The sequence below is a fragment of the Sprattus sprattus genome, assembly GCF_963457725.1.
Source record: "Sprattus sprattus genome assembly, chromosome: 4".
Lineage (NCBI taxonomy): Eukaryota > Metazoa > Chordata > Actinopteri > Clupeiformes > Clupeidae > Sprattus > Sprattus sprattus.
This window is the reverse complement of record NC_137923.1, coordinates 30,475,015-30,488,313: the sequence shown is the minus strand read 5'-3', so window position 1 is coordinate 30,488,313 and position 13,299 is coordinate 30,475,015. Positions and strand designations below refer to the sequence as shown.

At 42.0% G+C, this 13,299-nt stretch overlaps 1 protein-coding gene across 1 annotated transcript in view; it reads left to right on the top strand.

Moving 5' to 3' along the window:
- Positions 1–6,844: 6,844 nt before the first annotated feature.
- The window catches only part of gpr158b (G protein-coupled receptor 158b), a gene marked incomplete at both ends in the record, with an annotated part of 49,987 nt that continues 43,532 nt past the window's right edge, over positions 6,845–13,299 (top strand). The window contains one exon of the mRNA XM_080836267.1: positions 6,845–7,710. Within this exon, the coding sequence (XP_080692393.1) occupies positions 6,845–7,710 (866 nt within the window). The remainder of the gene's footprint in view (positions 7,711–13,299) is intronic.

Below are 13,299 nucleotides of genomic sequence, written 5' to 3'. Positions count from 1 at the left end.
ACAGGGAAGACGAGCGATATCCGTGAAGTGGTGTATACTCGGTAGAGGTGACCGCACTCCACTTCCTAAATCGCACCAGGGCTCCTGCACATTTTCCTCTCTGTCTCCGTCTCGCTGTGAGACCAGGGCCTTGGATTAGTAGGTCTTGTAAATCCACGGGAGAGGCGAGAAAGCAAAAATATTCTAGTGAAAAAACACTAGGTAAATACTGTATACTTACTTTGCAAATACACTCTTGAGCTAAATATACTTACTTAACAAATACACTCTTGAGGTAAATATACTTACTTAACAAATACATTATTGAGGTAAATATACTTACTTAGCAAATACTTTCTTGAGGTAAATATACTTACTTAACAAATACATTCATGAGGTACATACATTTACTTAACAAATACACTCTTCAGGTAAATATACTGTACTTACTTGACGAATACACTATTGAGGTAAATATACTGATACTGAAAAAATACTTTCTTGAGGTAAATATACTAACTTTACAAATACACTCTTGAGGTAAATATACTTACTTTACAACTTCTGAAACCATTTTCTGTGTGTAAACTATGACTTTATGTCACAGGTTAACAGGTTATACATAAACCAAAAGAATAAAATACCCCACTGCTCATCTGAAAGTGCAAGGAATGTCATGTTTCGTTTTGAGGCCAGGTGAGGGTATTGCACCAAGCAGAATTACGCAATTAGACTTTTAAGGTCAAGTGCTGAGGTGGTGGCTGCCTGACGAATGCAGTGCCTGGGCATGACTTCACAGCCGTCAGGATGAAAGGGTGTGGGTCAAAGGGAGTTCAAGTACAGAGACAGAGAAAAAACAGAGAAGCAGTGGTACAAAAAAAAGTTAAGCAACTTAACTTCTATCTCCTCATAAATATTTGTATTATCTCTGAGGTAAAGTAAACTGTCACCATGACATGTCAACACTATAGTTGGCATCAAGAAATGCCCATGTTAACAGCGCCACTAAAACATTACCATCTCATCTCACCATATCTGAGACTGTGACTGATTACTTCACTTTGTAGCCACAGTAGCTACTTATTAGTCAAAGGTATCACACGATGTCTCAAGCAGTTTAAAAAAGGGTACCCATGGATGAGGCCAGTGAGAGTTAATGATAATACTCTTCCTGTTTATTTAGAGGTGATGCAAGGGGAATCTAGAGCCACAACATACTGATCACTGATCAGTAAAGCTCCATGCGCTGAATACGTCCTCTCAAACAGTATCGGAGGAGAGCTTATCATTTCAGACATATCACAGGTACAATTATTGATCAGCAGAGGTGCATCCTCCAGCAGTTTCAATACGGTTATATTTCTGGCATTCCATGAAAGTAACCCTCACTGGTGTACAGGGCCGTGCAGAGACCTTTGGAGGGGCAGGTGCTCAAAGTTAAAAAGGGGGCACATGTAGCACGGATTTGTAAAAATGTATTTATCTAGGCCTTTTCTATAGCCTATGTCCACTGGTGTGACGGTCATTTCCACCAGTGTGACGCTGAGTTCATTCCACGCTATAGGACAGTGTTATCACAAGGGGTTGGTTTATACCCCCAGACACATTACAGTGTCTCCACAGCTGCCAACACACACACACACACACACATACACACACACACAGACACATACATCCATTTCAAAAACAGGTGCATACTCATTAGGTTTTAAATGAGCAGGGGAACTATATGGGAACAAGGCCTTTAAACTTTAATTGTACATGCAGCAAGTACTGTAGACAACTGTGTTTCACTGTGAGTATGAAAGTTGTCAAAAGGGTGCAATGTTTATAGTCAATGCGGGTCCATTTCAACATACAATTTTCAATGAGTGAGATGGATGGAGAGAGAGGGAGGGGGGGGGGGGGGAGAGATCCTGCTCAAAACGGATTGTCTGCACTCAAATACACTGTTGCTTGCAAAATTGCCGTGTTTCAGTTTAAGTTGTCGCACTCAAATACACTGTTGCTATCAGAAATTCCCTGTGTTTCATTTTAAGTTCTCGCACTCGTTCTGCTCAAAGACTTCTGCTCGCTCTCGCTATCTGGCCCTCTCTCTCTGATTGATATGAAATAACGTTACCAAAATTCACCAACCAATACAAAATCATGACGTGAAATGAACGAAAATGCTCTCAGATTTAAAGACCACGCTCTATATTAAACGATACAAACTTCATACGTTGACAAGTTTATTTACGGGAGTTAATCAACTATTTTTGGCTCATATTTGCATGGAGACGCTTTTGTTCAAAGCGACGTACAAGAGAGAGGCATATAAGCCCCTATAGCAAACTTTACACCGAGTTATTCCCGTGTCATCATGGCACATTTGGCATGACAAGGCTACTCGGCTTACCTAGAAAACGGGGGCTGTAGAGAAACTTATCCGAGGCGTCGGTCAGCAGGGCACGTCAGGGCAGAGAGAGGGCACGTTGTGGATCATGTGACCGACCAAGGTAGATCTAAATTATTATCATTTCGTTAAATGTATTATTATTTTGGGCCGCACAGACGGACTTTTCACACACAAATTAAAAATAAATAATAATGATAATAATATTAATAAAAAAACACTCTGACAAAAGGGCACTTTGGGCATCAAGGGCAAAAGGGGCAGGTGCTCAAGCATTTTGAACCAGACCGGCCCACTTAATTCGATAACACACCTTTTGGTCTCTCGAATGTCTACACCAACCAGGCTTTTAGCTAACAGGGCGTCTGCCCTATAGTCTACTAAAAAATAAGAAGAAATGGGACGCCCTACTTTTAGGCAGGACGGCCTACAGACGCCCTATTTTTCTCCCGTTTTACCTGTTAACTTCGCTGAATGTGATCAAAATTCACCGTTTCAGTCGCTTCAGTGCTTAGCGAAGTCTAGAATCATATGCCCTGCCAATTAGAAAATAGCATTGCTGTATTCCCGCTACAACAACAACGTTACATCATGATTCCAACGAAACATTGATTCATGGGCTCGCAGAAGCTACAGAAGACAGCTGTCTCACCGCACGTCACTGAACCTACTACTTTATGAGTTCAAGAAGAGTGTGTGTGTTAAGGTGGTGGTCTTAATTAATCTAAATTCAATACAATACAATATACATCATACACTTTAACGCTTTGTTCAGAATACGGAGGTCTAAGATCGGTCGATTTTTTCCGTCCTTTTTTGGAACCAGAAAATAGCGATTGAAGAACCCCCTGTTCTCGTCTACGAGAGGTAGGCCTACAGACTGTATTGCTCCCTTTCCTATAAGGGAGTCTATTTCCTCCTGTAGGAAACGCGCTTGATGAGGTGGCACTAACGGGGGGCAAACTGGAGCGTATAACGGGCTATCATAATTCACTCTCTAGACAAATTGGCATATTTTCGGAATACCAGGGTTTGGGAATACTGGGCTTTCGGAACATTGACATGGCACCGCGCACCAATAGGCTAAGGGGCTAGCCCACCATTCAAACACACAACATAGAGTGTAGGCTAACGGCTGGCTGTTTCAGAGTAGAGTAGGCTGAGGGCTAACAACAACTACAGACTTGTCTTGTATTTAATGCAAACGAACTTGGCCATAGAACATAGGTCCTAAGTCAAACATATTTTAGAGACGTTTTAATTCATGAGTAGTAAGCTTACCGTAGGTTGTTGTATCGTATCTCCATGGGCCACGCTGAATTTGTTTACCGTCCTAATGCATTATGTAGGCAGGTCCAAATCGAAAGGGGTTGGTGTTGGGTCAGCCCAGGGGATGTGATTGGGCCAGCCCAGTGTCAATAGGGCCACTCATGAACTACTTTCGTGGGCCAGCCAGTCAGCCCATTATATGGGGAAAAAAATTAAAATTCGGGACTTTCGGCCCATATTGCACCTCGGCCCACCGGGAAAACGCCCGGTATGCCAGATTGCCAGTCCAGCCCTGCTGCTGAGTATAGCTTCTAACATACAAAGCTCTAAATGACCTAGCTCCAGATTACCTCAAGGACTTTACTGTCCCCTACTGCCCAGATAGAACCCTTCGTTCCCATCTTGTAATTCCAAGAGTATCAAAAAAGCACAATAGGCGGAAGAGCCTATCAAGCCCCCATCCTGTGTAATAATCTTCCTGTCTCCATCTGAGAAGCAAACACCCTTGGGTCCTTTAAGTCTATACTAAAAACGTTCCTCTTTAAGTGCATCCTATAGAAACCACTGCTGACCCTTATGTGTACGTGGATGTAGTCATGATTCACAAATTGTGGCACACCCTCTTACCCTCTGGCTCCACTGTGGGCAGGCGGCTGTGGGGGATGTGTGAGATAATACCAGTCACTTTTTGGAGGCTTTTTAAAGTCTTGCCCAGACAGGCTTGCCCTCCTGCTCTCACTCACCTGCTTTGCTCCTCTTTTCCTTGGGGAGGTCAGTGTGGTGATTAAAGCCACATATCTACCAGTGGCATTGACACAGATACAGCAGTCAAGTTAAGAAGCGGTTGGAATGCAATCTATTTTAGCTCAAACCTGGAAACTTTATCTAACCAAACCTGGGAAGTCCCCACTAAATAGCACAAGGAATGAAACATCTTTTCCTGTGTTCCTGTTTCACTAATATTTGAAATGATCATGCCAGACAACTTCCCCTTCTACCTCTTCCTCTCTTTACATATCATATTGTTCTATGACGTTGATAGGGATGAAGTGGTCATGTTACTTGTTGTTCTCTTTGGGTTTATATCCCAGTTTCTTCCCTTACCCTGATCTGGGTTCGTACTCCAGAGGGGATCACCGCCCACCCCTCCTCCTAGTCTGGACTATCTCCACTGTGAGATGCTGGTGCAGTCTACCTGCAGAAACCCTCTGCTTACAGCTGCCCATTCCCACCAAACTATTATGCACAAATTCTAATCTGCTTCTAATACATACTGTGGGATAGCCTATTTACCCACATTATAAACAAATGCCATCATTGGCATCTTGATTATTTCTCTGCTTATCTTTATAATTCTAACCTTATGAGGACCCACTTAGCTGTTTTACAGTCAATACTTTGAATACGGGCTCTCTCCATTTTTATCCACTATTTATTCTGTATATTTCATGTACCATTTTTCATGTTTCATGTAATCATGTACAGTATGTGTTGTGTATGCCACATGTGTGCTAATATGTTTTATCCTCTGATATGTTTATAAATCCATCTGCTTGCTCCTGATTCTCTCTTCTCCTTCTCTCCTCCGCTCCCTTCAGCCCCCCAGCCTCCCTTTTCTATCCCTATCTCTCTCTACCCAGCCCTCTTCAAGCTGATGGGTCCCCCCTTCGAGCTGAGGTTCTGCTCAAGGCTTCTTTCTGTAAAAAGGGAGTTTTTCCTTGGCCCCGTCTCCTTGGTGATTGCCCTAGGGGGTTTAGGCTCAGGGCTCTGTGCAGCGACTGAAGCCATTTTAAATTGTTATTGGCACTTTATAAATAGCATTGAATCTAATTAGGAATATACAGTATGTTGTGCCAATCCTACTGTATAGATAACACTGAGTTCCCACCAGAAATCAAATGCATTTGCATGAGAAATTTACATGAATGTAAATGTAAAAAAACATGTTTGTGCCCTAAAATTGAAAATCCAAAATAAAACCTCATCAATTAAATAAATATAGCACTGTCTGACAAAATTGAAAAGAGAGGCTGAAAATTTGCTTCTGCACTGAAGTGCTTCAGTTATTGCTTCGGCAGCCTAGCTTGTAAAGAATGTTGATGAAGTTCCAAATATGAACATGTCTGAAATATTCATCAGGTCACATGAGGCGTTGCTACTTGAGAGGAGGGTTAGGGTAAGGAGGGGGAAATGGCTACCTGACACTGTGATGTTTGTGTACTGTCTTTACAGTATAAGAAGAACGAAAGGGCCAGTCAATCAGTAGGCAGGAGTTTAACTTGACTATTGCAGGAAATGGGCTTCAGCAGCCATAATACACTAGGCTATACATAGACTGTCCTTCGTTGTCTTAGGATAACGGAAATAAGAAGTAAAGCTTTATTACTTCTCGTAAATAATTTTCGAAGATAACCAAAAAACAGAGATCACGTGGCGAAATTAATTTTTAAAAAAATAGATCGGCTGATTGTAAATTTCAACATTCTACTTTTGATGCGTCATTGCTGATTACACAGCAGAGCAATCTGACATGGAAACGACAAGAGAATATACATTATATTTAGTATCACTTTGTTTCTAGATATCGACAGGATAACGAATATAATTAATATATCTTCCTTGACCACCCTTGGCGCTTCATTCAGCACTGGACAGCTCCCCTTCTTCTCCCCACCTTCCATCCACCCAGTTTCGTGATTGACGGAAGAAAGGGCCATAGAGAAGTCTACGATTTGTGAGCTGTCCTGGCGTATACCATAAAGAAACTGAATACGAGAGCATTCCAGCTCTCTCTGGGGTTCTCGTGTGATCTTTTACCACAGTGTTTGCGAAGGTACGGTGTGCAGGCAATCAGGCAGTGGTTTAGTGAATTGCAACGCATTCTTTCGGTGGAAGCGTCTGATTGGTAAAATCTGGTAACATACAGCAGAAGAAGGAACAAGACCGTCAATGGTAAATTATGTGACTTAACTCCAGAGGCGTTTAAAATACGACAGTGGAAAGCATGTAAGCGACTCGAGCCGTTCAAAGACTATATTGGAATTATATGCAAGTGGGCGGCTGATGTCCACCAACTTTTATCCAGAGATTACCGAGTCCGTTGAAAAAGATCCGAAGTTCTGCTAATGTCAGGTATGGTGAACCCAACAGACTAGATGTAAACTAAATCTGAATTTCTATCTGGCACGAAGGCACAACGGTATGGGTATTTTCCTGATATACCTGCTCCTACGAATAGGATTCGCTTTCAGTTCTAATTATGGATATGTCGAATGGTCTGATAATGACAAAGATTCAGAGACCAGGACAAGATATCCTATGTTCAGCACTCCGAACAATCGTGATCCCCAATACCACCCAACTCTGTTTAACAAGCCCGTCACTGAGCGCTCGGTGGTCGCACACAAGATTGAGGAGGACCTGCCCAGGGTGGTGACCGCTTTCCTCCACACGGGAGACTCTGCAACGCTGGAACATGTAAACTGCTCACGGCGGTACGAGTTAAGCAGCCTGCGTGGTGGCTCCCAGGTGGCCTCGCACTACTCGCTCCACAGTGTTTTGGATACCATGGCGCATGCCACCAACTTCCTGAATATGCTTCTCCAAGCAAACAGGTCGAGAGAGCAGACAGTAAGGCGCGACATTCAGTGGTACCATGCGCTGGTAAGGAGCATGCTGGAAGGAGACTCTAAAATCCACCGGGCAGTGCTCACTTTTCATGCGGAGTTGCCCACACCTGGCCCTCACGTCTTTCTTCAAGCAACCAGAAGAGACAAGGAGATAGTACTCCAGGACCTTTCATCATCTGCCCCCCATCGCCTTAGAAACAAAGCGCCGGATTCAGAGTGGTTCAACGAATTTAGGGACCGAAAAAAGCCACACAATTTCCGTGGGTGGGCGAGCAGGGATGGTCGAGCCGCTCAGGAGAGCTATGTTCTTGACAAAGATCATATCAAGTGGTCTGCCCCATACCTGGAGTGTGAGGGCGGAAACTTTGTTCCTTTCTGGCTCCTCACATTGTCGGCGGGTTTCTACGGCTTGAAGGCTAACTTGGCGCCAGAGTTCAGGTATGGCACAAATGAACTTCCTAAACATTCAAGGTATTGGTTGTAGAACACCTTATTGGGTATACAGTGTCCTCATAAGGTTACTATTATCAAGATAAGCAGAGCAATGAAGCAGAAAACCATGTCAATGATGGCATTTGTTTATATAAGGCTGGCACACAGTATGTAAATGTATTATAGGCAGAGTAGATTGTATGCATAACACTTTGTTGGGGATAGGCAGGTGTAAGTAGAGGGTCATACACACACAACAAACGATGCCAATTATCTGAACATCAGTTTCGTTATACTATGGAATACCACAGGCTATCCAGTGTAAGAGGTGGGGGTTGGGGGGCTGACCCCCTCAGGATCACAAATCCGGGTCACCTTAGGCACCTAAGGGTAAAGGTATTAATTGGGTGTGAACCCATTTTAGGGTAAGTGAAGGCGTTGGCTGTGGGAGAGCCCCCCAGGATTACGAACCCAGCTCAGGGTTAGGGAAGAAACTAGAATACAAACCCTGGTCACCTCAGGCACCTAAGGGTAAAGGTATTAATTGGGTGTGAACCCATTTTAGGGTAAGTGAAGGCGTTGGCTGTGGGAGAGCCCCCCAGGATTACAAACCCAGCTCAGGGTTAGGGAAGAAACTAGAATACAAACCCTGGTCACCTCAGGCACCTAAGGGTAAAGGTATTAATTGGGTGTGAACCCATTTTAGGGTAAGTGAATGCGTTGGCTGTGGGAGAGCCCCCCAGGATTACGAACCCAGCTCAGGGTTAGGGAAGAAACTAGAATACAAACCCTGGTCACCTCAGGCACCTAAAGAACTACAAGTTATATGGCCATTCCATCTGATCAACGACATAGCACAATATGATATAGAGAGAAGGGAAGAGCATAATTGTAGCTTTCACACGTGGTTCAGTCCGAGATAATATAAATGTTAAATAATAGAATAATAATTTAAAAAATGAAATAAAAAGGGAGTATCCCAGTATAATTGGCTCAGACCTTTAATATTTGGAGACTGGGAGAAAGTGGTCTTGGCAGGGTCTGATGTGCTAATTTGCTCCTCATGATTTTGCATCTCTCTGCTCCAGTGGCTCATTTAATAAACCTGTTTGCTTAACTTGCTCCTGTATTGTCTGGGAATGGGCTGGGCAGAACCATCTCAATTATTCCCGTGCCACAGTCGGAGGGAACGCCCCTGTCACAATGTCACAGTGGGAGTGAATGCCTTGTTATGGGGCCAATGTCACAGTAGGATGGAACGCCTGTGTCACAGTAGGATGGAACGCCTGTGTCACAGTAGGAGGGAAAGCCTTGTTATGGGGCCTTCTGTATAGCTTGGAATTATATTTGTAGAATCACCTGAACTGGTGCAGCAAAATATGACTTCATCTTAAAATCTTCAAATATAAATATTAAAATGTAAAAAAAGGCTTCATTGCAGTTTGATACCCAAAAGATGAGTATTCTTTTAGGGACAAGTCCTAAAATGGCACTAGCTAGTTCTTTGAGGATTTATGTTTAATTGATGCTCCATGTATATACGCCTCACTGAAACATGAAAGCTAAGCACATGGCAAGGATTTCAAAACCCAAGACAAGTGATCAGATCAAAACACTATGAGAACACTAACTACTACACCATCAAGTCTTAACAATCCTTTTGAGTCTTCTGCTTTGCCTGCACCAAATCTTGTGATTCTTAACAGTCCAATATAATGCGGTTACATTTTACATGTATTGCTTCTGTGTGCATCTGTGTGTGGGTGTGTGTGTGTGTATGTGTGTGTGTGTGTGTGTGTTTATCTGCCTATCCTTAGATATTTCATTCACGTCCACTGATGTGGTAGGTGTGTACACGGCTCCTAAGAGCGGGCTGGAGCGGGAGAATTCCATGCGTGTCATCTTACAGCACCCTGTCTGTCTGATTCAAAAATCAATTCAACCCTAAATAAATGATGAAAGATATATACCACACCTTGCAACTTGACACCCACTGGACTTAACTTTAATGAGTCTAGTATGACTTTAACAGGCCAATATCACTTGATACCAATGTATGAGCATACGCTTTAAATAAGCATTTGAATCTATATGAGAATATCTGTCAAGTCATATTAATTTTCATCTGTACAAAACAGTCTAATATGGTATAACTGAGGGAATCACTGGCCATTTGGCCTTCGCATATTCAAATCACTAACTGAAAATGATTTCCTGAAAATGACTGAAGTTCTACACTATACATTATGTCAAAGTGCCTTATCATTACACTGGACTCAATATGACAGGTCGTGAATTGGTTTGAATTTAAAAGTGAGAATTGCTGTGCTGTCTATAGGAAGATTTCTATAGGCCATTTCTAAAGGCCTTTTAACTACACAGAGACCTACAGTACACTGAGATTGAGCTCCCCCTGTGACATGGTTAGTGTTACAGACCCAGCACAGCCACACAGCTTGTGGGAAGGAACGAAAGAACAGCTCTGCCAAACAGAAAGAGCAGTGACTCAGTCTGATTAACTAACAACTGTTAGTTCCTACTGGTGACTTTTAAAGTTCACACGCTTCAGCGTCCGCCATTAAGGTAATGGCTCCATACTGGGGTTTTGACACAATCCGCAGACATGATGACCTTTGATTGGTTGTCTCTGGATGTTGAGTCATGTCAGGAGAGCTCAAAGGAAAAAATGTCCCTATCTCATTCCAACAGGCACGAGGAAGGACAGGAACCATGTTGTGGATGGTTCCTCATGACATCATTCAAAATGCCACCTTTCAGCCAAATGAAACGTGGTCACCGGTTGTAATCTAGCATCCAGATACAAACAGCCAACCTGAGATAAATATGCGTTTGAGTTTTACCTTTACTCAATATATGCCTTTGAGTTTTACATTTACTCAATATATGCCTTTGAGTTTTACATTTACCCAATATATGCCTTTGAGTTTTACATTTACCCAATATATGCCTTTGAGTTTTACATTTACCCAATACATACTTACATGCCTTTGAGTTTTACATTTACTCAATATATGCCTTTGAGTTTTACATTTACCCAATATATGCCTTTGAGTTTTACATTTACCCAATACATACTTACATGCCTTTGAGTTTTACATTTACTCAATATATGCCTTTGAGTTTTACATTTACCCAATATATGCCTTCAAGTTTTACATTTACCCAATATATGCCTTTGAGTTTTACATTTACCCAATACATACTTACATGCCTTTGAGTTTTACATTTACTCAATATATGCCTTTGAGTTTTACATTTACCCAATATATGCCTTCAAGTTTTTCATTTACCCAATACATGCCTTTGAGTTTTACATTTACCCAATACATACTTACATGCCTTTGAGTTTTACATTTACTCAATATATGCTTTTCAGTTTTACTCAATATATACCTTTGAGTTTTACATTTACTCAATATATGCCCTTGAGTTTCACACTTAACAATGTGTGCCAAGGTTGGGAGCTGAGAGAAGAGCCTTCTCCTGAAACAATGGAGCCTGTGTTCTCAAAGGGTTAATAAAGGGCACCTCTTCACAGTTCTGAATCTGCAATCGGCTCTGATACAGTAATCTGCAGCAGATGGCCTGGTCTTCAATGCTCATTGATGCTTATTAATTTAATTTTAGCATCACAAAAACCGCTGTGGATAGGGTTTAGACCTATATGCGATAATAGGTAATTGAAAAACATTCACTGAATATTTCATATCCATTGCATAAGTTTCAACCACAGGTGTTGCAGAATCATTAACCATCTGAGTAAATGAACAAATTTATACATTTGTGAATAATAAAATTGCATTTTAATCTATCAGATATCTTAAGTAGTACTAAAAACATTTATAAAAACAGATACATTCATAAAGCAGTAATTTATTACATATATACAGTAGTATAGTTTGATAATTCCAAGAGCACATGGTTGTTGCCCAAAGACAGGGGCTATGTATAGAATGTTGCTTTCTCTCCCTCTCCTTCTTTCCACTTCTGTATTCCTCTCTTTCGCTTCCACACCTCCTCTGTCAGGGAGCTTGGCTAGTTTACCTGTCATTTAAGGTGTTTCCTCCAGCTCCCTCTGGGAAGAGAGAGAGTTGACAGGCTTGTAGTCTCCCCAGAGGATACTCTTGGGTGTCCATAATCAGGGAATGTTTGTGACTGTGAGAAGGTGTGAAGAGAGCCTCTCAAATGGTAGGAGTGAAACAGACGGTGTTGTGTACTCGAGCCTGGGCTGCTGTCAGTTTTGGCTCCAAGTCTGTTCTTTTGGACAGCTATGAGTATCAGCAGAAGGATTTAGATGCCGATGTGGATGAAAAAGAAAGAGATATAACCATGTTGCCAGCTTCTAAGGTTCCTTTGAGGGTCTAAAAAGAGGGGCTTTTCTGAACTGGACTTGCTATTGAAGAAACAAATAAAAAATAAAATAGTCATAAATACATATAATTCCTACATTACTCCCCCTGTCAGTCTTTCACGTTCTGATGCAACATTGCAAGCACATTAGAACAGGAGAATAACAGCCAGCACATGCAAAACATGGCTGAATACCAGCCAGCACCTGATAGTGTCGTGTAGAATCCACCAAAATGTCTGTCATTCTGAGCTACATCCTTTGTTTGGATATGCCTGTTAGTCTGCTGCGGGATCGACTCCCCATGTGTCACATCAAAGAGAGAGGCACCGCCGCTGGAGAGCAACGGGGCTGGATGGTAGTTAATGCCAAGCATATGCTGTGTTTCTCTCCTCGCATACATTATGGGACATTATCTCACACACTTAATACCACCAACTTAGATGAAGCTGAACTACTTTAGGCTATAGTGACTGCAGAGAGGACAATGAACCGCATCACGTTTAGAAATAATAAATAAATAAATAAATAAAAAGATTTAATACTATAAAATCCAGTGAACCACACCCCACCAACACATTATGACATGGTCTAGGTGTGGAAGCAAACCGGAATAACAAGAGAGTGACAAATTGAATGAGGAGAATGGAATGGAGGAAGTAGTACTGATTGGGTGATTTTCATCACACATATTTTCACTAGCTAGTTGTAGTACATTGCACATCTTATCACTAACAGAACACATTTGAACACCACCCAATGGAAGACTCCGTATTTCTGAAGTGTGGTGAAGGTCACTGCATGAAATGTGGGATTTACGACAGTCTCCGACCCTGTGTATTGCCGTAGAAGCTCACATTGGTGTGAAAGCCCCCCCACCCCTTCCCCTTGGCCAGGCCTAGGTTTTGTTATGTTAATTGAATTGACCTGGATTGAACACAACAACAACTTTTAAACACATACCACCATAAACATGTGAGATAATTCGACAAGAGACATTGACAGCTAACTCACTGCTTTGTCAAATAAGAGAGATCAACTATAGCCTATCTGGAAACCACTTACAGATTCCGATTAGCTAAATTTGCGTCTGGATGGAAAGGTGTTATCTTTCCCCATCCCACCCATGCTAAGCCATTTCTAGCATAACATGCGATCTACCGTGGAAAACAGAAGGCAGGCGATTTTTTTTAATCAGTTCTCACCACACAACGACGTCGCATCTT